At 36.9% G+C, this 27,002-nt stretch overlaps 1 protein-coding gene across 5 annotated transcripts in view; it reads right to left on the minus strand.

Moving 5' to 3' along the window:
* The window catches only part of GPCPD1 (glycerophosphocholine phosphodiesterase 1), a 63,081-nt gene extending 37,009 nt beyond the window's left edge, over positions 1 to 26,072 (minus strand). For 3 of the 5 annotated variants that reach the window (XM_079945297.1, XM_079945296.1, XM_079945295.1), the window contains exons 1-7: positions 25,896 to 26,072; positions 20,224 to 20,300; positions 16,925 to 17,021; positions 12,333 to 12,417; positions 6,521 to 6,596; positions 4,604 to 4,645; positions 2,486 to 2,609 (exon numbers count right to left, since the gene is read on the minus strand). In XM_079945297.1, coding sequence (XP_079801423.1) covers positions 2,486 to 2,609; positions 4,604 to 4,645; positions 6,521 to 6,596; positions 12,333 to 12,417; positions 16,925 to 17,021; positions 20,224 to 20,272 — 473 coding nt within the window. In that variant the 5' untranslated portion in view covers positions 20,273 to 20,300; positions 25,896 to 26,072. Of the gene's footprint in view, positions 1 to 2,485; positions 2,610 to 4,603; positions 4,646 to 6,520; positions 6,597 to 10,846; positions 10,896 to 12,332; positions 12,418 to 16,924; positions 17,022 to 20,223; positions 20,301 to 25,895 lie in introns of those variants that run through there. The other 2 variants (XM_079945298.1, XM_079945299.1) reach the window with 2 other exon arrangements.
* Between the last annotated feature and the right edge of the window lie 930 nt (positions 26,073 to 27,002).

Here is a 27,002-nt window from a genome sequence, read left to right on the forward strand (position 1 = left end):
CCACTTTAATAATCCAAACAAAAATGATCATCTCTTCTCTCCAAACTTTTAGGAACAGTTCTGAACAACTGATTTTGTTGGTCAGCCTGAAGGAACAAACATTCTCTACCAGGACATATGAAAAGCGACCACAAGTGGATAGTAATGAACAAGCAAGGAAGAAATGGAAGATTAAAAATGGCTATTCCAGGGACTTCCCTGGTGGTCCAGTGGTTAAGATTCCACGCTCCCAAAACAGTGGGCAGGGGTTCGATCCCTGGTCAGGCAACTAGAATCCCGCATGCCATAGCCCCCCCCCACAAAAAAGGCTAACCTACAAATAGCAATGTGCATCTATGCCCCCCCAAAAAAATCAAGTTTAAAGGGATCTATGAAAGAATTTAGTTCTAAATGGACTAAACATTAAAGGTTTTACTCAAATAGCTATATAAATGTTATAGTCTATCATAAGTAACATTGCTTTCCAAGTTCTGGTGGAATCAAGCGAAAGAGAAACTTGTGTTGTTGAAAATGTGGTGGTAATGAGATAAAACATCATGTCTAGTGTTTTATTTAAAATTTAAATGCTGTTGCTAAGTTTTTAAAAGTCCTGATAAACCTGCAGATAAATTTATTTTCTAGCCACTGAAGGCTTAACCTATTGATAATATGAATTTTGGGGGAAAAAGATGGTCAAAACAACATTGGTTTCTAGCTATGCACAATTATTTCAGTAGGAATCAGTCACTTAATTTGTAGAGCCCAACTAAGTATGGTTATAAAAATCTTCCAGTTTAAGCTTAAGCAATACAATAATATAATCAATCACTATATAAACAAGAACAGTACAGGACTCAGGATGCATGTACAATGCAATCAGAACCCCATTAATTATCTATTAATTTTTTTTTTTTTTTTTTTTGGCCACACCGCAGCATGCAGGATCTTAGTTTCCCAACCAAGGATCGAACCTGTTCTCCCTGCAGTGGAAGCACAGAGTCCTAACCACTGGACTGCCAGGGAATTCCCTCTATTAATTTCTTATAGTCAAAGAAAAAATAAATCCTAATAAGCCCAACCAACCAAGGCTTTATCTTCTACTGCTACCTTTATTTCAAGGTCTTATGCTAATAAAACACTTTACAGCGGTTAACACAATTTATTTGCTTCTTTTAACATGTAAATAAAATATTCAGTTATTTATGACTAACTGGTTAGAGAATCTCTGTGATCAAATGGATCTTGCAGATCAGCCACGTGGTCCAATTACCTAGGTTTTTCAGAAGCAAAGCAGAGGCCTAGAAAAGCTAATGAACAGAGGCAAGGTACACCCAACACTCTTTACTCACAGAATAGCCAATGGAAAGGGCTGTGAAGTGTTACCCACCCTTTCCCTTATGTATTTTATTACTGGTATAGGTAAGTACTATAATATTTTCAGCAGTTATTGTAAAACATTTATGGATTTACAAACTGCAACATCATTATCAATTTTATTCTGAAGATAATAAGTATTACTATTAATTACTTCAGTTACTGAAAATGGCCCTTTCAACCCAGCCCTGACATTTTGTCAGAAAAAGCTGCATAACGTATCAAGACTTAGAACTCTCAGTCCCAAAGTTATAAAAATTCAAATGATAGGGCTGCCTCTGTCGTTGAGAAATCAGTTCACTCAAAGATATAACATGGTAGGGCTTCCCTGGTGGCACAGTGGTTGAGAGTCCGCCTGCCGATGCAGGGGACACGGGTTCATGCCCCGGTCCAGGAAGATCCCACATGCCGCGGAGCGGCTGGGCCCGTGAGCCATGGCTGCTGAGCCTGCGCGTCCTGAGCCTGTGCTCCACAACGGGAGAGGTCACAACAGTGAGAGGCCCGTGTACCACAAAAAAAAAAACACAAAAAAGCCCCACATATACATGGTGACATTACAGAAAAATTAAGTTACTTACTATTCTGTTATTTATACAAAGCTTGACACCTAAATCTTCTTAAATTAAGATTAAAATTAAACTAACCTGGAACTGCTATGGTAACTGTGACCTTCTTAACGGAAAAGTTTCTCGTTTTCAAGCCACCGGAAAATTTAGGACACTGAAGTATATTTCCAACAATCATTTTTCTCTGTTCATGCCATTCTCCCTTCATTTAGCTCAAAATCATTTCGTTATGTTAATTTTAAAACAAAATATTTATTGCTACACTAAGAAATTTTAAATGGTAGAAACTACAAAGATAGTAAGCCTAGAAATCACTTATCTAAGTAAAAACAAAATTTTCTTGTTTCCAATTTGGAGATTAAGACTAACATAAGTACATTTAACTGTAGCAATCTTCAGGCAGGGAAGCAGTTCACTCTCACAAGACACCGCATTTATTAGAAAATGTGACATTATCTGTGTTTATTTTCTTAGTTTATACACATAAAGGCTATAACCAGATGGATCAGAAATCTACACCATTAGTGAAAATAAATAGGCTAAGTAACAAATACACATGGTCATACCTAAATCTAGATTTTTTTAATTTTTTCTTGGTTATTGAGACAGGAGGTTTCTCAGAATAATGCAAACGTAATCTGATTTCAGTCTGACACGTCAGCCATCCAGAATCCAGAGTCTCAACACCATCTGGCAAAGTAAATATGAAGAACAGTAATTAATATACATATTTTTAAAGCCAATCCAATAAGTACAATATATATTGACAATTCTAGTTCACATTCCGTTTAATATACTCAGGTTATCTATCACTGGTATTTCTCTCCAAAGCAAATATATAAGTAGTCTTACTTGTCATTGAAAAAGAACTTTTATATCAAGTAAGAGGGAAAAGTTAAATGAACATTAACAACTAGCCAAACTTTAGCACTAAAGTAAATTAAAATACTCTTGTTGAATATATTATTGAAGTAATACAAATCTATCTCAGAAAGAATACATATTGCAAGATGGCTTCTCACCTAGCATTTGTTCCACTGGCAGTGGATCACTACTACACTTCCAAAGTTTCACATGAAATATTCAGCTGAAACTAGTTATTCCACTAGTGCTGGCAGCGTAGATATGAGGTGGTAATAACAAAACAAATGTATTCTCTGTTTACATATTCTGCCATAGATAAACTGCATGATTGTGATAACACTGTTAGCACTGTTTAACTTGAAGTTTCTTACTAACAAAGGTAATAACATTTTCATAAATACCAGGGAGCTGACAACTGTTTTGGACCTAAGTTCTTCATCAAGAGAACTTCAAAAAAAAAATCAAGAAGCTTTTCTCCTTAGGTATGATTTCATAACTATCAAATTTCATACATGAAGAGAAACCACTACCATCTCTTAATTTTAAACTGTTTTCAGAAATGGACAGAGTTGGAGAAATGGCTTTCTATCCTGAAGGCCAACTAACGCTGAATTTAGGAAGATGATGACAACAGCAACAGATGACGAAAGAAATGCCATCCGTTTATAACCATGCATAGTAACTAACATATAATAGAAGGATATAATGTCATCATTACAGTTGAAGAAATGAGAAAACAACTTCTTCATTAAAAAAGCTCTCCAAAACATGTAGCATAAATTTTGTGTAGTCTCTAAAACACTAAATAAAACTATTCGAGTATGTTAGACTACCTTATGATGTGATATAAATAATCCCAAACAAAATCAAGAAAAATAAGTTAAATTCCTGCCCAAATACTGCAAAAGCATGTACATTTCTAAAGTGGATAAACATATGTACTTAGTAAAACCACAACCAAAACATTCAGGCCCTATTCCTTCCTGTACTCAACAGGAATGCAAACTGGTTATGAGCAATTATCTCTGGTTCACAGTCAATGCAAGCACACATTCTGTCCACCCCCTTTACACCTTTTGACTCCTACAGTATAGTATCTAAAATGAAAATGCAGTTTAGCATGATAATGCTGATACACTGTGAGAATTCCAGCCATTGAAGAAAAAACTTGAATCCTTAGGATAAAGTATTTACTGATGCAGAAAGTATATGAATGCATATTCCACTGTAAATTAATTGTTTAAATACTCAGCCATAATTACTAGAACATTCTGCTACTTAATCTTGATTTTACTATAAATGCACATACAAACACAAAATGCACAAACATAGCTTATGAGTAACATTTCACACTTTAAATGTTGAGAACAATTAACATCATTTTCAAACATAGTAGTGTTAAGTGATGATATAGTAACAGTTAAGTACAATACTTTTAAATTGATTATATTAATTCATATACCTAAAGTCAACAGCCAAATAAAAACTAAAAAATAAATAAAATTTTAAAGCATAAGAAGTATACTGGAGGGAATTCCCTGGCAGTCCAGCGGTTAGGACTCTGCTTCCACTGCAGGGGGTGTGGGTTCAATCCTCCTGGTTCGGGAACTAAGATCCCACAAGTCACGTGGCATGGCCCAAAATAATAATAATAATACTGGAAACTATTATTTAACAGAATGCATTTGTTTTTTGGATCTAGTCTTCTAGTCTCTATTTTCAATATCATACTGTCATATTTCCCTGTGCTGTTTCTAATGAAATGTAAGGTAACATCTCAACCATGTGAATAAAAATTTTCAAAACTCAGTCTCACTTACTGTGGATTCCAAATTGTCCATCGTCAATAATAATTTCACTTTCTAAAATTGAAGGAAAATAGAAAATCTAGTTAAAATTCATGATGTATATACAGAATGAACAATTGAGAAATTACCTACCTTAAGGATTTTTTAAAAAATTAATTTAGAATTTAAAAGCAGCCCAAAGTGAATAAGCATATTTATTGTAGCCCTCAATAAAGAAATCCCTTTTAAGGAGGCTATCAAACAATAATGGTTCTTATATTCATGGTGATTATTCACAATGTTGTAAGGAAGAGAAAGAAAACTCCTCAGAGAGGTGCTCTAGAGGCACTGGGACAAATGTTTATACCAACCAATGCATGAGACTGACAAGTTGCTGGACAACAATATCTCCTGGTTGATTTTTCAAACCAAAGGTCTTGGCACAATTAAAATGCTTATTCTTACATAGTGCGTATTCTGAACTTACCTAAAATATAATGCTCCTCAAACCCCAACTATTCTCTATAGCCAACTAAAAGCTTTTTAAACAGCATAAACTTACCTGTATATATAGAGCTATGAGGAATTACCAAAAAGTAAGTGTTTGCACATTGCCTCCTAACAGAAATTTCAACTAAATGAGAAAAGCTGTTAAGCCCCACCCTCTGAGTAAAATACTAATTATCTTCCCTGCTATTTCCTTTCCCAGTTTACTTTAAACATAAACCTGAATTTGTTAAAATAAGTGTGACAGTTCCCAATAAAGATTCTCTGGTATATTTCACACAGTTCTTAAGTTCGGAAGTTTTATTTTCCAAAAGTATAAAATACATTTATTAAAAAGACCAGAAACAAAATCATCCTACTTTCTCAAAATAAGAAAATATATTTAACTGCAAGATGCTTCAAAATGCAATTTTTTAAATATTCAATTCCTAATAATTTCCAACCTCAGTATGGCACTCTTTTAATTCTAAAGTACACTACATAAAAATTCTAAATATACTATCAAAAATGTATTACAAAAATGTATATACAAAAAGAAAATCCAATAAAGAGGATGGAATGAGATAGCTGTTTAAACAAGATGTGTCCTTGCTATATACAGGGTAAAGCAGAATCTCTCACTACTTTCTAATCTAAGCTAGTAAATAACAAGCCATTTATTCTTTAAATTCTAATTTTCTCTGGAAACTAAAACAGAGTTTTCAGCACTAAGTCAATTTATAGATGAAACCAAGTAGGTAATTTAATGTATGTGAAAAGAACTTCAAATTTTAATCTCAGTATGGAAAAGGAAATTCAAAAATACTTGTATGAAGAGAAATGCCATTTTTAGGCACAAGAAAACTAAATAACGTTTAAACAAACAAACAAACAAAAATTATCTGAATAGCAACTTTAACATAGCCAGCAGGGTATTGGGGGAAAATGTCTGCTACAACCAAGAAATCTGAATTCATTCATACAAGTTTATTCAAGTATTTACTAGTTTAAAAAACACACACAAATAGAATAACTTATTCTATTACTATTCAAAGTTAAAAATGTAAGAATCATTGTTTTGGATTAATTCTTTCCTCAAATGTTCTAAGTTCTCTGAGCAAGTAATATCAAAGCCACGGATGGATGCTCAGTTAAAAAAAATGCTATTTTATAAACTTTTGTAACTACTCCAAATATAAATATATATTCCACCATAAACCCATCTAATTCAAGAAATTAAAAATAACTAGGCAAGCATTTCTAATAAAGTTTATGAAGAAAGGCAATTAAGAACTGTTTAGTTTTGAAAGTAAGACCCATGATATGCTCAGTGAAACTTGTAGTACTGACAATGCATTGACCTTAAACTTTAAAATAAATATTTATTAAATCCCACTAAGCCATTGTGCAGCATATTAGTAACTTTATGCATATGCCTCAAACAGATGCAGTTAATGCCCATACCTAAAGGGGTTATTGATCGTGGTTGTAGATGAGTCTCCCACTTGTGAACTATGACTTGACATGGACCACCGATAGTCTGCAATTTAAAAGTTAAACGTCTGCAATAATTTCTTGTATCTTATTTTCTACCCATGATGCCATTAGATGTTTGTGGCCTAAGTCTTATACTAATTATGAAACCAAGAGATTCATCTTGTTAATATCAATATTATATGCGAAAAATCAGGAATGTACCAGGTCAAAAAACATGATGAATGCTGGAAGAAAATGAGGGTGAGGCAGTAAACAAAAATAAGATGAACTGGCAAATAAAACCATTTAAAACCCATTCTTAAATCTGCCTACAATACTCAGTTTTAATCTTTAACTGATACTCTGTCGTAAGTTAAAGTTAACAGCAAATATACTTTATGTTTGGTATGTCGGAAGTCAATGAAGTATTACTGGAAGACTGAAGTAACTCCTCAAGTGTTCGGAAAAAGCCTAAACTCTCTGATAGTAGAAATACTGAGAACAAATACTTCAAGATCAATTATCACAAGTTACTCAAGGAACTAGAGGGCATAATTAAGTCCTTCATTACATATATTTAACTAGTAAGTAGGTAACAGGAAGAATATTAGATTCTCGTATTTTAGTAACCAGTGTTTCTAAGGAGCACAGGAAGCCCTTTCCTTTAGGAAAGGACACATGCATGGGTAAATCTGAAGAACAAGTTCGATTAAAGGGGAATGAACATCCAGTTTTACTCTTACTGCCTTAAAGTTTATAAATTCATACAGTGTGAAAAATTTTAATACTGTCTTCTGTTATCAAATTCTCTTACTAAAAAAGAAAATAAAGCTTTATGTATTGTTGATAATGTCTACAGCAATTTAAACGCAAGAATGAACTACCACAAGAATTCTCTTGTGTGTTCCTAAAGTACTGAAGTATATGAAGTGTTTCCTAATTTTCCTTGAAGTATTTAAAACAAAACAAAAAACCCTACACTTGTCTAATTAAACTTATGTGCCAAAATACAATCCTTAAATACATATTTTAAAAGAAAATTTTCAAACTATATCCTTACAAGGTATTTTTTTTCTTCTTCTGAAGAAATTTAGTAAAATACAGAGAAGCAAAAAGAGACAAAAATCACCCATTATCACACTACTTAGGGATAATCACTATCAATATTTTCACTTATCTTTAAACCCTTGTCTAGGCACATATATACTCTTAAGTCTGGAACATATAAGCTTCTCTCTTTATTACATCTGTAGATGACATTAAATACTCTTCTATAACATTTTATAGGATTTCAATATTGATTTTATTTAATAACAAATGAGCCAAATGATAACAAATAAGTATGTAACAAATTAGGCAAGAGATAATTCTGTCATTTAAAATAACCAGAGGTTAAAATCTTTTTTTAAAACTTGCAAACTTTTGAAGATTGAAAACTAAAATTAGATATACATTCAATTCCTTAATCCTGGGATAATACAGGAACTCATTTTCTCTAGCTGAATACATCCTTGTTATAAGGGTTCACTTGTGAATTGATAATAAACTGTGTAGACATTTTTAAAAATGTAAATGTGAAAGTACTAATCTTAAAATATGGTGAATTACGCTAAAAAAACAAGAAACATCTGATCCTGCATCTGCTAGACGTTTTTTACTGTAACTTTTTGCTGTCACTTTTTTGAATTTGTTTTCACACATCAAACTTTCTAACCCTCAAAAGATACAAATGTATATAATAAAAATAGGAATGTTTCTTAGCAATAATGGGCAACCAGAAATAACTAATCTATTCCCTTCTTCCACCCCTCCCATGTCCCCTGCACTCCCCTCAAAAAAAAAAAAAAATCCTCTTTGCTACAAAAGTGGTGTAGATCCATATTCTTATAAAAGTTACTAATCAAATGTGACTTGAAAGGGTGCCATGAACATAATAGTAAATATCAGCAGGGATTAAAAGTGGGTAGAAGAAAGGAGAGACTTTGTTTTTGTTTTAAGTTTTTGTTTTAATTCAGGTATCAGGGGAATTTCACAAAAAGTGTTGATTACAGTATCTATACTTAATCATGTAAGAATAGTCCTGTGGATTAAACACTTGAGAGGGAACATATTTTAGCAGTAATTTTTAAAACTCCACTCCTGTTTACAAACCCAGTAACCATAGCATAAAGCTAACTAGGCTTGAACAGAATGGAGTCTTGAGGAGCAGTCCAAAGGGTCAATTCAACAGATGGCTTATAACTGTGTCTACTGGCGTTCACACTACAAATTCATGGTTGGTACATAAAATGTGATAATATTGACAAATGAACCAAGTTTTAAAACACACTGAATTTCCAAAATTGTTGTGACTACTTTATTAAACTTTAGTAGGTAATCTTAAATTTTAGCTTACCAATGTTCTTTAAAACAAAAAAAAAACCTTAACACCTGAGCATTGGGAAATTAAAGATCTTAGCAATGATTCCAAAACATGCAATCCTTTTTAATATGCTAAATGCAGTAAGTCATTCTTCAAGATCTTAGGCAAAAAACAAGAGTTCCGTTCTGTAAGACTGCCACAATTTTAAGCACTTTGGAGACAAAAGTAACAATATCAGTCCAAGACAGTACTCCACTAACAGGACTGGTAGAGTTATTTCACATTTTAGCATGTATTAAATCAGAAGATTGCTGGACTGTTTCTCATACAAAAAACCTGTTTCTACAAAAAAGTCATAATGACTGCTTTCTTAAACAGTTATTGATTGACATCACTCAGCTATATCAAGCACTGAGAAAAAGAAACAAGATTATATAAGAGGTAGACTGGGGTTTTTGTTTTTAACAGACCACCAAGCAAAACTATCACTATCATGGAATATCACTGCTTTCAAATATCATAAAAACTGTTAAGCGTAAACTGTAAAAATTTCACTGTTTCCTTTCTACGATTTTGAAAAAAATGGAAAAAAAATGCCCATGTGAAAGGGGCTCTGAATTTTTAATCTATGTCAGAGGCCAGAACCAGTTAGTTAAAAATCACTATTTTTAACAAGACCAGGAAGAAAAACGGTCACTTAGGAGTGAGTAAAGCAAAGAAGGCTAGGCCGACATACATCTCTCAGATGGTTCAAATTCATAGTTAACAGCTGAGGGTATTTAGCATGCAGAAGAATTTTATTAAGAAACCACTGTACAAAATGACAACCTGGGCTATTACGAAAATAAACAATTGTCTGCCTACCAGATGACTGATTCTTTTGTTAAAGGATTTAAATAAAAATCAAGGGACGTTAAGAACAAGGTAAAAGAATTTGTAATGAATCTAATTATGAGTGAATGTTAACACCTGTAAAAATTAAAAGCAGATGTTACTGAAAAATAAGCTATTTCACTGAAATGAATGAAAAATTTCAAAGACAATATAATTAAAAAGTGGCTAACATCTCAGTATGAGACAACAATCCCTAATTCCAGCCACAAATAAAAAGGGGTGAACATGGATTAAAAAATGTTTAAATTACACATTAATTCAAAAATTATCTTTGGTGAAGATATGAAATTAATGGGTTATCTGCAGACTCACAGCAATGTTTCCATTCCAGGAATATCTACTACTTTTGTTTGCTATGTTTAAATAAGATAATATTTGTCACCTGTAAAAAATTATTTTACAATTTAATATATTAACACCTTATTCTAATTCTACAAAGCATAAGAAGATACAGCTGTGAGAAATTAAAGAGAAAAAGGACTTCAAGAGTCTTTAACTTCTAAACTAAAAGGAATATGCCAGAAAGAGCAAATTACGGAAGAGAAATTATGAATGGTAAAATTTTATTCATAGAAAAATTTTAGCAATGGAAGGGATGTAAGAAATCTATAGTTCAAACCCTTCATTTTATAGATGAGTAAGCTGAATTCTGAAGGTCAAGTGACAAGATCACAAGATTTTTAGCTTAGGTTCTACAACTGCTTGGATAACCTAAAACTTTTGACCCAGTAAAATTAACCTTATTACCCATTTCAGTTTTTCAATGCTTTCATAATCATTTTGCTTTCCAATCATTCTTTATATTCATAAAATATATACTCCAATAATTTACATCATTTCACGATTTAAGATTCCTTGCACATTAGTTCTATCATTTGACAATGCACAATTGAGACAAAGTTTCTAATTCTATTAAAAATTATGATTCATTTAAAAAGCGCCACCAACTTTAAAAAGAAGTGTCACTTTAAGCTGGCATGTGGGAAAAAAAAAACCTCTAGCCATATGCATGGGATTTTATGTGGCTATTTACTCTATTCCATGAAAAACATACTTACCATGGCAGCCCCTGCATCACACGGTACATGTGTACACGATACAGAGCACCTACTTAAAGAAACACACTCACCAACACATACTGTAAACTTTTGCAAGTATTACAAGGGGAAAAACTTGTTTCTTACTGTAAGCAGACTTCGTGCCAATTTTTTGGAAAAGGCATTTTGGAAGGATTTGCTGCTTTTGGTTACATTTTCAATGAAAAGAGAAAATACTGTAGGTTGGCTTAATTTGACCTGTGTTGACAACAGTCTTACTTTAGGAAACTACGCCCAAAGGACTCATGATTTTTCTTGTCCAAATGCCCCCGTAAGTAAAATTTAGTTAATTTCACATACCAGGATCCTCAAATATGCTTTCAAACTCACAAGTGCTATGATCTACATAACTCTGCACAAATGTTCACTTTATACTAAAGAACTTTGCCACAATGTACAACCCCTATGCCAAATAAATGATCTTTTCCTTAGTCATTAAAGTGAGACTATTGTCAAGATAAGCCAACATAATGATCAACTATAATGTAATTTAATTTTAATTACTGAGTATATTCACAATATATTCTTGGAATAAGAAACGTAATAGGTGCAAAAGACAGCTGAAGTGGGTTTGTCAGTTTTTCTCTTTTATATAATGGTGGCTAAGAGACTGAGGTAACAGTGGCTGCTTGCAATTTTTTTTTTTACATGTAACAAGTATTCAAGGACCCCAAAGGGAAATAAATTTTTAAAAAGATCTAATCCATGTTTGCCTCCTAGACTCCTGCCTAAGCCCTTGTTCACATGCAGCCCAAAGTGTGCTCAAAGGTAAAAATCTGAAGGAAACTAATCCTTTCAGCAAATAAGTATCTTTAAAATAAAGAATCAACTTTTCTAAATATGAAAATGTTCCCAAAATAATAAATAAATCATTGTGAGCAAGCAGATTTAGATCTAACTGATATTCCAAAGGCCTTCAGAAAAGATCCTGGTCTATCAACACTGTCACTGAAAAAAAATCTAAAAGGAATGACTTCAGTTTTGATAGGAGTTAATGCAGCCACTAAGAGATGGCTGCGTTGAAATAATTTTTTCGAAGTTACTCACTTAAAGTTGGCTATATACACTTCTAAATATATCTTTACCACAGATGAATTAAAAAAATGAAACAAAAAGAAAAACCCTTACTACTGGTTACTAACTAGTTTACAAAAGTTATAGAAAATGCACACCTATCAAGAACACTTATCATTAAAACCAATTTCATGATAAGAATATTGCAGAACATACTTACTATTAGTCTTTTAAAAATTCCATTGCACACACTATTTGCCTCTGAAGAGGCTACTTCCTTTCTTTTTGGTACTAAAATATTATTAAGCTAGAGTTCTTTTTTCCTTATTTGATCTAAACAAACTCATTTTACTTTTAATGTTTCCAAACTTAAGTTAGTTGCTTTTGAAAGAAGTCTTCTAAAGAAACTGGAAACTAGATAAAGAAAACATACCTTTGGCTCTAAAAAGCACCCTTTGAAGTAGCGGTACTGAACTGATACTCCTCTACTAAGTACAATGGTTGCTTTCCATAACATGCTGTGAGAAAAAAGAATTAAAGTAGCAGCATCAGTATCAAACTAAAATTCATAAAGTCTTCATTAATTCATAAAACCCCTCAAGTAAGGTCTGTGATCAATACCATTTATTTATTCCTACACAAAATTTTACTCCAGGCCTAATCTGAACCAGGTACTGGGAACACAGTGATGAATAAGGCAGAAAGAGCTCCATCTTCAAGGAGATTGCTTGTTTATGTGGATAGACAAATATATAAGCAAACAGCATACATAGGAAGGGCTAGCTGACCTTTCTGAGGTGACAAGAAGTTTTGGAGGGAGATCTCAACAAGAACGAACTGTCTGAGCTGAGACCTAAATGATGAGCCATACAAAGAAGCAGAAGTAGTATTCCAAACAGAAAAGGCAAGCAGTGCAGACCTCTGAATCTCCTCTCACTTTCCACTTAGCTAGGGATGTTACATGGCTGCTAAGAGGCTTTGAGGCCAAGGTCACAAACTTAAATGCCTGTTCCCAACTGTCCCTTATTCTGTCCTGCCCAGCCTCTGGCTATTTCCCTAGCCAAGCAATCAGTGTCTGTATCTTACTTGTACTTGTATCTTACTCAACATCTTCCTCTGAACTATGTCATTCTACATATTCTAATGCTAATTCTAAAGCGTAGACTCAACAGTGAAAGAATTCACTACAATTCATGATTATAACTGATTTTTAGCTTCAAATCATAGGCCAATGGTATTCAAAGTGTGGTCCCAGGACCATCAGTATCAACTGGGAGCTTGTTAGAAATGCAAAATCTCAGGCCAGGGCTTCCCTGGTTGCGCAGCGGTTAAGAATCCACCTACCAATGCAGGGGACACGGGTTTGAGCCCTGGTCCGGGAAGGTCTCACATGCCGCAAAACAACTAAGCCCATGTGCCACAACTACTGAGCCTGCATGCCACAACTACTGAAGCTCACGCACCTAGAGCCCATGCTCCACAACAAGAGAAGCCACTGCAGTAAGAAGCCTGCGCACCACAATGAAGAGTAGCTCCCGCGCAACGCAACTAAAGAAAGCCTGCATGCAGCAACGAAAACCTAATACAGCCAAACAAACAAAAAAAATCTCACGCCACATCTAGACCTATTGAATTTGAAACTCTGGGGGAGGGCCCAAGCACTCTGTAATTTAACAAGTGTCCAGGTGACTCTGATGATGAACACAAGTTTGAGAGCCCATGTCATAGACCATTACCCAAACATTAATTCAGCATGAATAGTTCAGTGACTAAAAGGCAGCTCCAAATATTCTTCCATGATACCAGATGGCTAGCACTGCTCCCCACCTGGCTCTGCCAAGACAGACTTAGGGCATTATCCTCACTCTTACTCAATTCTGGTTTCTAACAAAATATCCACAACCAGCTGTCACCCCTGGTCCTAGCTTCAACAATCAGATTAACCTGGTAATAATAAAATACATATGCCCTGGCTCCACCCTGGGAAACTCTGGTTTCATAGGTCTGGGGTGGAGCTTTGTCTCGTGGAGTTTGATAAACTGGACATATGTGATTGGTTGAGAAACACTGCTGCACAACAAGGACAGCCTAAATGCTCGGAACATGTGCCCTTCTACTTCTCCCTGATAAGCCTCAGAATCCTTTTCAACACAGGGCTCCAGGCAGATTCTACCAACTCTGAGATGAAATTTATTTCCCATCTCTGCTACCCAAAAAGAAAAAGGCAAATTTCCAGTATTATTTCACCCATAAAACCAGCCAGAGTATGTGAAACTAGCCCCAGATGTGCACAGTAGAATTAGTGGGAAGCTTTAAAAATGTGCTGGGGCCCCTCTCTCGTGCACTATTTATCAATCTTACAGGAGCAGGGTCTCGGCATTTTTTTAAAAGCCCCCTTTTAAAGTGCTTTAAACCAGTTAAAGTGCTTTTTAAATCATTTTTTAAAGTGATTGCAATGTGCTCCCCTGGTTAAGAACCACCAAATGAAAAGATCAGATGGTGAGAGCAATAAAATGAGTCTTTTTACTTTACTTCCCTAAGCAAATATAGCAAAGTTATAAATGAACCAGAGGGACTTCCCTGGTGGAACAGTGGTTAAGAATCTGCCTGCCAATGCAGGGGACATGGGTTCGATCCCTGGTCCGGGAAGATCCCACGTGCCACGGAGCAACAAAGCCTGTGCGCCACAATTACTGAGCCTGTGCTCTAGAGCCCGTGAGCCACAACTGCTGAGCCCATGGGCCTACAGCCCACGCTCCACAACAAGAGAAGCCACCGCACCACAACAAAGAGTAGCCCCGGCTCAGTGCAACTAGAGAGAAAGCCCGAGTGTAGCAACAAAGACCCAACACAGTCATGAATGAATGAATGAATAAATAAATAAAATTACTTAAAAAAAAATGTACCAGAACTGTTCAGTGACATCAAGAATGAACGTAACCTGATGAAACTGAAGAAAAACCAGGAAAGAGGGGCAGTGAGAAGGTTTAGTGCACCTGTCTAATTTTGAATTGCCCTAATATCCTCCCCACAAAAATACCATGAAATCTCCAAGAAGGGCAAATAAAATCATAAGTGACCCACATTTTCTGCATTATTAGGAAATAACACCACAACCTTCAAATTGTTTGTAAGAAAAAAATTCCAACAGAGCTCTTGTCACCACAAACCTGTAGGTACAGAGAGACTTAAGAGACTGAAAAGGAGGAACAGAGGACTTAAATGCAGAGTACACTGAAATCCCAAAGAAACACAGTTCTAAACACAAGACTGGGGAATTTCCTGGTGGTCCAGTGGTTAGGGCTCTGAGTTTTCACTGCAGCGGGAAGGGTTCAATCCCTGGTCCGGGAACTAAGATCCAGCACGCTGTCAAAAACAAACCAACCAATCAAAAACCCCCAAGAGACTGTTGTTTACAGGCAAACAGATTTGTTTACCTTTTGTATCATCTTGTATCAACTACTTATATCAACTGTGTCATCTACTTCCTTTCTCTTTGTGAAGCACTGTTTATCTGCCATATATGAATCAATTATACTTCATTGTACAGCGATGTCAAAATGGCTGCTTCCTTAAAATTAAGAAGTTAACTGTTCTCATTCTGTTCACATCACTTTGACCAGGTTGGCTAGAATGGACTTAAGACAGGTAACAGGGCAGCTCAAGAGTTCAGAGCAGAGGTAAACAAGTTTAGAAAGACATGAGGTTTCACTTCAGACATGAGTGACTAATCCACAAATCAAGGAAAAAATAGGCACTAGAAGAGAATAAACATCTCGTTTTTCTGTGATCCCAATATCATTTGTCAACAGAACTTAACTTATAAAAACAGAAGAGAATTGGCTGAGAAAATGTGTCACACTAATGACAAATAGAGAAACGGGTATTCTATGTATGCTTTTTGTTTTCTTTTCCTGAGCTTACATTATGGTATTGTTTTACTTTCCTTGTTACTTCCCTCTGCTTTGCCATCAGTGCTCCTCAAACTGTCTGCTGTGAAGGACCAGTTTCTGTTTACTTGTGTTACTCTACTTGTCCCATGACCAATACTTCTGGTCTATGATGTACCCAGTTCAATGAGATAAGTCCATGACATGCATGGGTATCCCAGCAATGTCAAACTGTCATAAACATTTCTAAATGTTTGCTCTCAATCTTTGTATTTCTCACATCGTGCACTGATAAAAAAATGTTTTTTGTCTAGCACTGAGTCCACAGGCCACATTTTTAGTAGCACTGCTTAACAATCATCTAATCTGATGTTTTTCCCTGGGGGCACTGCATGTATTTGTATACTATTTAGAATCTCCTCATCTTTCCTTTACCCCCACGCATACATCCTGACAATCCATAACACTTCAAAATATCCATACAGAGAAGGACCACCTTTGTTGACAACACTGATTCTATCCTAACCCCTTTACCATGCAGATAAAGGAACCAAGGCTTAGAGATGTGAGATCTGCCCAAGATCACAGCTAACTGCGGAACTGAAACTGGCACCCAGATCCTCCTTTCCCCACTCCAATGCACCAACACACCCATGCTAAGTTTAGTGCTGTATTTAATGTCAGTAGTAAACTTATTTCATTACATTAGCTAAAATTTCTAAGGATGTGTTCCACCCTCTGCTACTTTTAAAAGAATATATGTCTCAAGAAAATTATTTCATAAGCTAAAGCAAAAATTAGATCTTTTATCAAGAATAGTACTGAGAAGCAAAAAAATGCCTTAATTTTTTTAAAATAAGAAATAACAATATAAGCCTGTTTAGAAATATGGTATTAAGCATCAAAAGAACCAGCCAAGAGCCGAGAGTTGAAAATGACTTTTTGCGAGGTGGAAATTGAGAAACAGAGGAACTTGTTTTTTCACAGCAAACTCTGTAAAATGACTTCACTCTTTATACATATGTGATAAGTTTGATAAAAATTAAAAGAAAAATATACCAAGGTATCTTAGAAACCCCCAAGTTTATAATCTGAATGTCACAATTATTCAGTATTATGACATGCCCATGCTTACCTTTCACCTGTCTCGTTCTCTGGAAGAAGAGCCACAGCATTTTGAGGATTCCAGTTTCCCAAAGCATCAGAGCTTCCACATATTGCAAAAACCTCTCCTAAAGAAACATAATGAGTTATAGTGGGTTAAGTAGGAACATCTCATTTTAGTTTTAGGAAACTGCACTAATTTAATGGGATGCAGAGTCCCTTTCAGTGGAGATGGAAGAGCTTCCGTGGAGAAATGGGTTTGGACCCAGGTGCCACTCACACTAGCACCTACGTTATTAACCTGACCCACCTCTATAGAACCAAAGGCAGAGAAAAGGAAGAATGTACAGGGACAGACTTTTCTTCATTTTTCAACTACTTACTGAGCCAATAATGAGTACCAAGACAAAGTGATCAAATGGCAGTCCTTGCCTTCAAGGCAGCTTCCAATTTAAAGGAGCATATAAGTATCCTACAGAACCAGTACCTGATATTTTCCAGGAACTCAAACAGTAGCTACCAAGAAGCTAAAGATCAAGAAAATTATCAATGGGATATGAGCAATGTAACAACAACAAACAAAGAAAAAAAAGTCCCCAGAACAAAGACTAGTGAAAAACTAGACAAAAATCTCGTATTCCTTACTAAAATAAAGACTATCACACTTCATCTGAACACTTGTCATCAACACACAAACCAACATATAGTCATCACCTATATTTGCTAAATTCCATATATTTAGCAAAAGTCTACAACTTCTTGAATATAAGTATGCAGATATCTTTAACTTATATATCAACACATTCTGAATTACTATAATTAAAATCCATAAAGAAAAAAACAAGAAACTGAGCCCAAGTGAACAAACTTCAGGACAAACTCCTCCACACTCTGAGAGTAGCTTGGTTTCCAAGCTCTGGGCACTACTATAGTAAGACTAGAGTTCTAATTGGCTTTAGCCACCTGCATGGCATTTTATATGCTTGGACTGTCTAAAACCTAACTAAAATCCCAAATGTGGTAGTCATTCAGGAGTTTTCAGGGTTCTAAACACATGTCTGTAAAAGCATAAGGTGGTTATGTATAAAGATTTCATGTTAAAATACTCACCAATCCTTTAAAGTAACCAGATTTTTTTTTGCAATTAACTTAGGTTATCACTACCTCTTCGCATTAAAAAAAAAAAAAGATAAACACTTGCTAAATACAAGGCACAAATATTTATTCTCAAGATCATATATGTTGCTCTGCATATGTACAGCATATGCAGTGGCTCCTAGCTCAAAATACAGATTACCATCAAATCACTGATTCAGGCCGGTTATACTTCCTTTGTAAAGGAGAGTCTCATTAACCTTCCTCATGGAGTCAGTTATTTCTTATCCCCATACAAAACAGCAGCTACTCTCTGCTCTGGAAAGAACATGTATCCCACATGGAAAAAGTGAAACTTGGACAATCTGTGGTTACTTTCCTTCTATATAAGTGCTCCTGCATTTTACCAATTCCCTCCTGCAATGTTACTCTGTCTTTCTGCTGATTGCCTTTGAATATGGTTTCTATGAGGAAAAACGGGAAACTTTTTACCAGAACAGACCTATTTCTTTAATTGGATTTCATTTATTGAAGATTATAAAGACCTGAATGCTAACTAAAGGAATCTGCAAACAGCACCCCCAAATATTCTTTTTACTTGTTCCCTCTTACTTCACTTCTCTCTGCAGTCTTTCCACTTTCAGCAGAGAACACTTCCTCCTTGCTTTGGGGAGGAAATCAAGGTGACATGAGATCTGGGGGGGAGGTGAAAATCCACCCCAACATCCCCTCCCTGTCCCTCTACCTCCCTTCCTTCCCACCTACATTCACATCTGCCACTAGTCCTTGAGAAGGAGTTCCACCTTGTCAAGCTGACCCTTCTGTGGCTAATTCTGTGGTCACCACATTTGCCTGATGTGGCCAGCTCCTTCTAGCTTAAACTGCCTACGCACAAAAGTATGATATAGGTCTGCAGTCTTCTCTCCACAGAAGAGGTTACACACAGGACAAGAGGTGAGTACTAGACATAAGGGAGCAACCCCATCAACTGACTAGCAATCTTCAATCTGCAGAATCTTGCCTAGAGGTGGAGCTGTACAAAATCATCTTGGCTAAGAATCTGAACTTGGACAAACACACACCGTCAGGTGCTGTGATGGATGCTGTATCAAAGATGCCTGACATACAGAATGAATCATTCATTCATTGTTCGAACACATACTTACCCCTGCTCTGAGCCAGGCACTGTGCTAGGTACAGGAATTCAGCATGAATAAGATAAAGTCACATTTTTTTTCATAGAGCTTACAATCTGTCCACAAGAAAAATTACTCATATGACTCCATAAAACTCATAAGAGGTACTACAAAAAAGAACCTTGAATTTCACAGGGACCTTAACCTAGTTGAATACGGGAAGCTGGGATAAGGAGAGTTAGGGGGGTGGCGGGTGGGGGCACAGATCTAAACAAAGGAAACAATCTGAGAAAGCCCCAAAGGAGGAAAGGAATGCAAAAGATTTGAGGAACTGGCCAGCATAGCCAGAGTGTATTAAACAAGGAATTTTTAACCCAGGCGTGATACTGTTTGTTTTTTTTGTTTGTTTGTTTTTTGGGCCGCACTGTGCGGCATGTGGGATCTTCGTTCCCCAACCAGGGATCGAACCCGTGTCCCCTGCAGCAGAAGGGAGGAGTCTTAACCAGGTAAGTAGCAAGGTGTGATACTGTTTTGACATGTTACCTTACACTAAAATTATTTCACACTGCTTCAGTAGACAGTTAAAAAATACAATAAAGCTTAAAAAAATAGATGTACAAGGGAAAATTTACCTTCACCAAATATTTCACCAACTCCTCAACACTAGAAAAATTTCCTTCATTTTCATGACTTAAAAATCATAGCTCAGAGAATTCCCTGGCGGTCCAGTGGTTAGGACTCCACGCTCGCACTGCCGAGGGCCCAGGTTCAATCCCTAGTCTGGGAACTAAGATACCACAAGCTGCGGAGTACAGCCAAAAAACAAACAAACAAACAAATTACGGTTCAATTATCTGTCCTGTTCAAAATTCACAGCTTTCCTGGAAAACATGAGACTAAGACACTTACTATTTGGGAAGTTTTTTTTTCTTGAATTTGTTATGCTCCGAGCACATTTCTGTTATCAGGCATGTCCTAAAGATACTTTCATCTAATAATTAGGCTCACTCTAGTAACAACTCTATATTTAAGGTAATCCAGATAAGAAAAACACTCATTTATTTTTTTTTAAATGTTTAAAAGTAAAGTTTTACAATACCTGGTAAAAGAGCTCCTCTTATTTCAAAGGTAACCTGAGAAGGTGTCATTCTGATGGATTTATTTTAGGACGTTGTGCTAGAAAGAAAAAGATGTCATTTATAGTACATGAATATCAGCTCTAGATAGCTACCACCAAGAAACAAGTTAAAACACACAAAAACAAAAATGAATCTCAACTGTGAGCAAAAGATTTCAGATACCTTATATATAGAATTATTTAGGAAGTATCTAGCAAGTTTTAGGACCTAGTGTTACTAACCTATTCTGTAAGAATGTATGGACCAGAAAAATCTGCAAAACAAGTGTGTCCAAACTTTTTTTAAGAATTCAAGATTATCTTGTCATATACCTTCTCCTCTAATAAGCAGCTGTTCTGAACTCAACCTATCTTTCCTGACCAGGCTCATGTTTATAGTGTAGGGAAACACACACAACCAACAACTAGAGACAAAAAAACTTGGCTCAAGAGAGCATTTCTACTTTAATTAAGAAGGTTCCAATTTTAATAACAAGAAAACAACCAAAGAACTTAAGTACCACCCACTGAAACAAACTAGTTAAGTTCTGAAACAAGTTTGAGAACCTGCTTCTAAGTGACCTAACCAATGGCTTAAAAAATACAATAACAAAAACCCCTTCCCCCTCACAAATCACTCTTTTCAAGTTTCTCTTTATTAACCACAGGCCCATCATTACTGTAGTTCTGCAGACGTGAACTTAGAGTCTCAACTCTGCAATCTATTGGGTTGGCCAAAAAGTTCGTGCGTTTTAAGTAGACATTTTTTTAATATATTTATTTTGGGCTGCATTGGGTCTTCATTGCTGCGGGCGAGCTTTCTCTAGTTGCTGGGAGCGGGGGCTACTCTTCGCTGCAGTGTGCAGGCTTCTCACTGTGGTGGCTTCTCTTGTTGCGAAGCACGGGCTCTAGGCGTGCGGGCTTCAGTAGTTGTGGCTCAGAGGCTCTAGAGCGCAGGCTCAGTAGTTGTAGCACACAGGCTTAGTTGCTCTGCGGCATGTGGGATCTTCCCGGACCAGGGCTCAAACCCATGTCCCCCGCATTGGCAGGCGGATTCTTAACCACTGCGCCAGCAGGAAGTCTGCCATTTTTCATTTTCACCAAGAACTTTATTGAACAACATATTCATTAACCGAATGAATTTTTGGCCAAGTCAACATTACCAAATCCTGTAGATTTTAATTGATCTTATATACATGACTTTCTTTCTAAGTTTAAACTTCATTAAAAACCCTAAGTCTCCTACTTATATTTTGGCTTCTCGATCGCTTCCCAACAATACATTTTATGTCAATTAGAATATCCCTCACATCCCTGGCTTGGAATCACTTCCATTACTTATAGAAATCTAAATCCCGAAGTCTTTGATGTCCTTTATTCCTTATCCACATTTTCTCTCCAGCTTACTTTTCATTTCTTCACTGTTTTTCCCAGCCTAACCAACCTATTCACCTTATTATCCCTTAATTTAAGTACTTAAGAAAAGACTGGAAATTTAAAATTGTTTTTAGTTTTATTTATTTATTTATTTATTTTTGGCCACAGCACGCGGGAACTTAGTTCTCCGACCAGGGATGGAACCCCATGCCCCCTGCAGTGGAAGCACGGAGTCCTAACCACTAGACCACCAGGGAAGTCCCAAGATAGGAAATTTTTTAAAAAAATTAATGTACATCAATTCTCATGCAGTTTATAGAATTTAAATATAGAAAGAATACATACTCCACACAAGGTCACATCATATTGTACATAACTACTCCAACACCTCCAAAAAAACTTTCATACCCCCAATCCATCAATGTTCCTAAAATAATTCCAATGATGTCTTTACATCATTTCCTTTAATTTACCAACTGAAATTGCTTATCTTCATTTACACATTATTTTATTCAAAAAAAAATCCTCAAGTACCTTTCCTAGCTATTCTTTCTTCCATTTTCGCTATGTTCCCCTCCCTGTGAACACATGCACAACTCTGCAATGGTCATTTAATGAACACTAATACCCACAGTTAACCACGCTTCCAAGTCAAGGCAGATAGATCGATAGCAGCAATTGCCACTGGAGGCAATTTTGTCCTCTAAAGGACATTTGGCAATGTCAGGAGACATTTTTGGTTGCCACAACTGTGGGTGATGCTCCTGGCATCTAGTGGGTAGAAGCCAGGAGTGATGCTCAACACCGTACAATGCACAGAACAGCTCTCCACAAATAATTGTCCAGCTCCAAATATCAAGAGGGCTGAGGATGAGGAATCTCTAATATCTAACCACAGGGGGGCTGCAACGAGGATCATAGTTTATAGCCAATGTTAGCTATAAACTATGCATCATCCCACCTACATCAATTACAAAGTGTAAATACAGTATATATACTAAGCAAGAACACCAGTCAATGTGGTTTCATGTCACTTGGCTAAAGAATTCCGTATCTGGCGACTCTACCATTTCAGTTAGAAAACCCAAGATTCCACACTGGAGGAAAAAACACCTGTCCTTGATACCTTAATCTACTTTCTGTGTCTAAGAGTAAACATGATCTATTTAAAGCATATACATCCAGTTGTAGCATGGCCAAAGAATGTTCCAAATCTAAAATTAGCTCTAGATTGTTACCTCACCTTTTACCTATTTAACCCAAATATCTTAATAGTTGTCTTTTAATATGACATCTGATATGAATCTGAGTATAACCCTAAGATAATAAGACTATTTCCTTTCCTAATAAAATGATTCATTGAAGCACTGCAATCTTACATTTATCTATATCTTACATTTAATTTATCTGTATCAATCATATCAAGAAGAAACCTTAAGGCTAGCAAAAGCTTGGTTTTTTAAGTTACTGAATTAATTTTGAGACACAGCAAAAAGCCCTATCATCCAGCAAATTGCTTAATAAACAACCACCATCTCAACATATAACCTGTACTTTCACCCAGTGTTTACTGCCACAGTTACTAAGAGCAATCTCATCTACATAATTAAAAGCTGGTGTTCAGTTATTTGTTGATCAATTTTAAGTAACTATTTTAACCAATTTTAGGGAAATCAGATGTAATTATTCCTATGTATTAAAATCAACACCTAGTACAAAATTATCTCTAAATTTCTACTGTGTTAAATGTGAAACATGTAAATTTAATGAAAAGGAAATCAACTGATTAAAATTGAGCTTCTCATTCTTAAGGTTGCTTGTAAAAGTGGCTATAGTAACTTGACTGGAACCAGCTGCAGTATCCAGTATTTACTACACCAAAGCTACATACACAAGCACAAAATTACCGCCCCCCCCCCAACCTCCCCAGTCCTCAACAAAGCATCATCTCCAACTTGGATTGCCTTAAGTCATATAATCTGGTTAATTTCCATTCCCCCCATTGCCCAAATTTAATACCGTACCAAATAAGAGCCTGCAGAGCTGCTCCTACAGCAGTTTACTTGATCGTGGACAGAGGCCAAAATTCTGGTGCAGAATTGAAGCGTACAATTTTGGCACCCTGCTACCACCAAAGTAAAATACTGTTCTGTTGTGGAACGAAAAATTTATACAACCAACACTTCCTCTTCTTCCAAACAAGCAAAGAAAATCTCAACTTGGACAGGGGAGGTCTTCTAGATATACATACAACAAGAATAAGATGAAAAATGCTAGTCATTTTTACATACATGAGCTGACTGCATATGTAATTTAACCAATTCACCTATAACCTCACGTACAGACTTTCTGAGATAGGTTTTTGGTTTGGTCTGGTTCTTAAACATAACCTCCACTTTGTGCTTTTTGAAGATAAGCATTAAACAGCATTCTCATCTGGGACTTTGAATAGCATTTTACACTACTTTTAACTTTTTTAAGGACTCACATAATTTGCAAAATGACATTGTAATTTACATTTAAAAAATATTTCAGAGTTTACACTACCTGAAATAAGTTTTACTCGATTCTTTTTGTCAAGTAAACTATCCCAACACATTCCTTTACTGGTTTGCCAGCTTGGGGAACAAAAGGGAGATTTAAGCAAACAAAGGTACAGGAACATTTACTTTAGAGCTAAACTGAAGTCACACATATTTTCAGCTAAAATGTGTTTTTTTCTAGCCAAAAACATTCCACTGTTTTCCTTCAAATACTTTTTCAAAGAAAAAAGCTGTTTCCAATTCTCCTTGCTCTTTCCTAGGCTCCAACAGCCTAACTGACTATAGGAAAACAATATATGAAATGCCTGTATTTTCCTGAGTTAATTCCTGCTCATCCTGTTGGAGGATCATTATGACCCCACTATTCAGACCCCAGTATATTTTGAGCCAGTATTTTAATCAAATGTACACAGACATGAATGGATTTTTATTAAGAAAGCAGTTCTGGAGATTTCATTAAGCCGGTTAATTCTTTAATCACCTTTCTAAACAATGTCATAAAACTATTCCAAATTTTTTCCATTTCATCTTGATATTATTTTCATATGCATTTCGTTTATTTTTCCTGGTTAAGTTATACACAAAGATTTGATTCATCAACTTACTTTTTGTACATATCAAATTTTACTCACTCTGACACTGAGATTTCCTTTGTGGTCATTATTGGAGTCCAACTTTCCTAATCTTATTTTGTCTAGAATACTGGTTCTCCCTAATGAAGTTGAGAACCACTGAACCACCGTGTAGTTTTACCTGTTTGTTTTATCTTGTGTTATTTGTATCCAGAATGTTAGGAGTTGGAAAAAGGACTGATAATTTGTATTTATTTCTTAGCTAAGTCACAACTGTCAGAAACGTAGCAAGACACACAAGGGGGTAGGGGGGGAGTAGTGGATAGGAACTGGGCAGAAATAGGAAGGGCTAAAGAAGAGTATGAAGAAAACATCAAGTCCAAACATCCTGCTTCGTTCTATCAGTTCCTCTATGTGTTACAGACTAGGCAGCTACCTCAATGATGAAAGATTTCTCTACAATTCGTGGCTGAATTCACGCCTAATTTCCTTCTAACCGGGCAGTGGGATAAGAGGGGGCCGATGAAGCACCTAACTGATGAAGGCTTTCTCCCAGAAGTCATCAAGGCAATTTGAAGAGCTTTGGAAAAAGAAGAGCTTTATAAGAAGGGGAAACTGTCTTAAAATTGTATCAAGGGCACTGATGACTGTTCCTGGAACCTTTTCCTAAGAGACTAAGGCACTTCGGTTTCTTGGAATAACTGAATTATACAAGCACACCCTAGACTACTTGGTTAGGCAATTTCAGAAAATAAGCAGTTGTCAAAACACTATGAATTACTTATGGATAAAGCCAGAGAGTGGTGGTGAGCGAGACTTGTTTCTTTTAATACTCATGGTGGTCCTACGGTTTATGCATTCTCGTATATCGAAAACGCTGCAAAATTTTTGGAGGGGAACGAAGCACCAGCAGCCCAGCGGAATCGCGGCAGCAAAGGATAAATACAATAAACATGTGTCACCCACCGACTTACCGGGGCGAACGTCCAGGCCGCTGTTTCCCCGACGGGCAGAGCCCGCCCGGGCTGGGGAACCCTGCCCATGCCTCGCCCCCCACTCCGCCCGCGTCCCCCAGCCGGGTCGCCCTGACAACTCAGCCGCCACGTGAGCGGCCACCACGGCCCTCGCACCGCGCGCCCGGCCCCCCGACCTCCCGCCTCACCTGCCGGGTCCGCGGGTCCGCGCCGCCACCGACGCCGCGCCCGAGAGGCAGTGCCGCGGGCCGAGGTGCCGGGCGCCCGCTGTCCGCGCCTCGCCAGCGCTCCCCCAGGCGGCCAACCGCGGCGCTCAGCGGCAGGAAGCGGCTCCGCTCAAACCGGTTTCAGCTGCTCCAGACCAAACCGCCAGGCCACTCCGCGGGGCGGGGCCGGAGAAGTGGCGGGGCGGGGACTGACGTCACGCCCGGCGCCGTTGGGCCAATGGGCGGCCGCGTGCGGGGGGCGGGCCCGCGCGTTCCTGGAAAGGGCCTGCGTCCGAGGCCGAGGGCGGCCGGGCCTCCCCGCGATACCCGGCGCTGGGTTTTTCGCTTGGCCGGGAGTCGTCGCAGAGACCTGCCCTGGGTTCATAGATGCCTACCTTGGTCCCCTAAGCCGTCTTAGGACAACCTAGTTTGGAAGGTGGAGCTGCGATCCTGAACTGCGTTTTTTTCCCATTGGAAAACGAGGGAAATTAACAGGCCTGACGTTCTGTGGAAACTTTCTTTCGTTACAAAATAACAAGCACACTTGGATCAAATCTTTAGCGTTAAGAAGGAGAATTAGGTGACCTAAGATGGTTGAGAGTTTATACCTCTGCTAAGCAAAGTATGGTGTTCGGACCGGCAGTATCACCTGAAGGCTATCAGAATTTGCTCTCTCAGGACCCTCTCAGACCTGTCTATTGGAATTGCGTTTAACAAGATCCCCAGGTTATTTGTACGTAAAGTTTGAAGGAAGCTTTCTGGAAGCTAGAAAGAACCTCTCTGCAAAAGTTGTAGTCATTTATTTTCTGGGAAAAAAATTGGCCCTACCAAGTAAAAAAAAAAAAAAGGCAAGAGTTGTTCTCTCCTTTGACGGTTCCAAAAAAATTAATCAGCATTTGCTACTCACCCAAATTAAACTGTTACTTTCCAGTATCAAGGTTAACTGCTGGTTCACCCGTAATAGAAGATTGTTATCAGATTTCATTTAAATCGAGTGAGATACTAAAAATTTAAAAAGAGATGTTGAAGGACTCTAAGAGATAGCTCGAGCAGCAAGTTGTGGTCCTATTGAAAAGGCATTTGAGTTAG

This window comes from Stenella coeruleoalba, assembly GCF_951394435.1.
Source record: "Stenella coeruleoalba genome assembly, chromosome: 15".
NCBI classification, from domain to species: domain Eukaryota; kingdom Metazoa; phylum Chordata; class Mammalia; order Artiodactyla; family Delphinidae; genus Stenella; species Stenella coeruleoalba.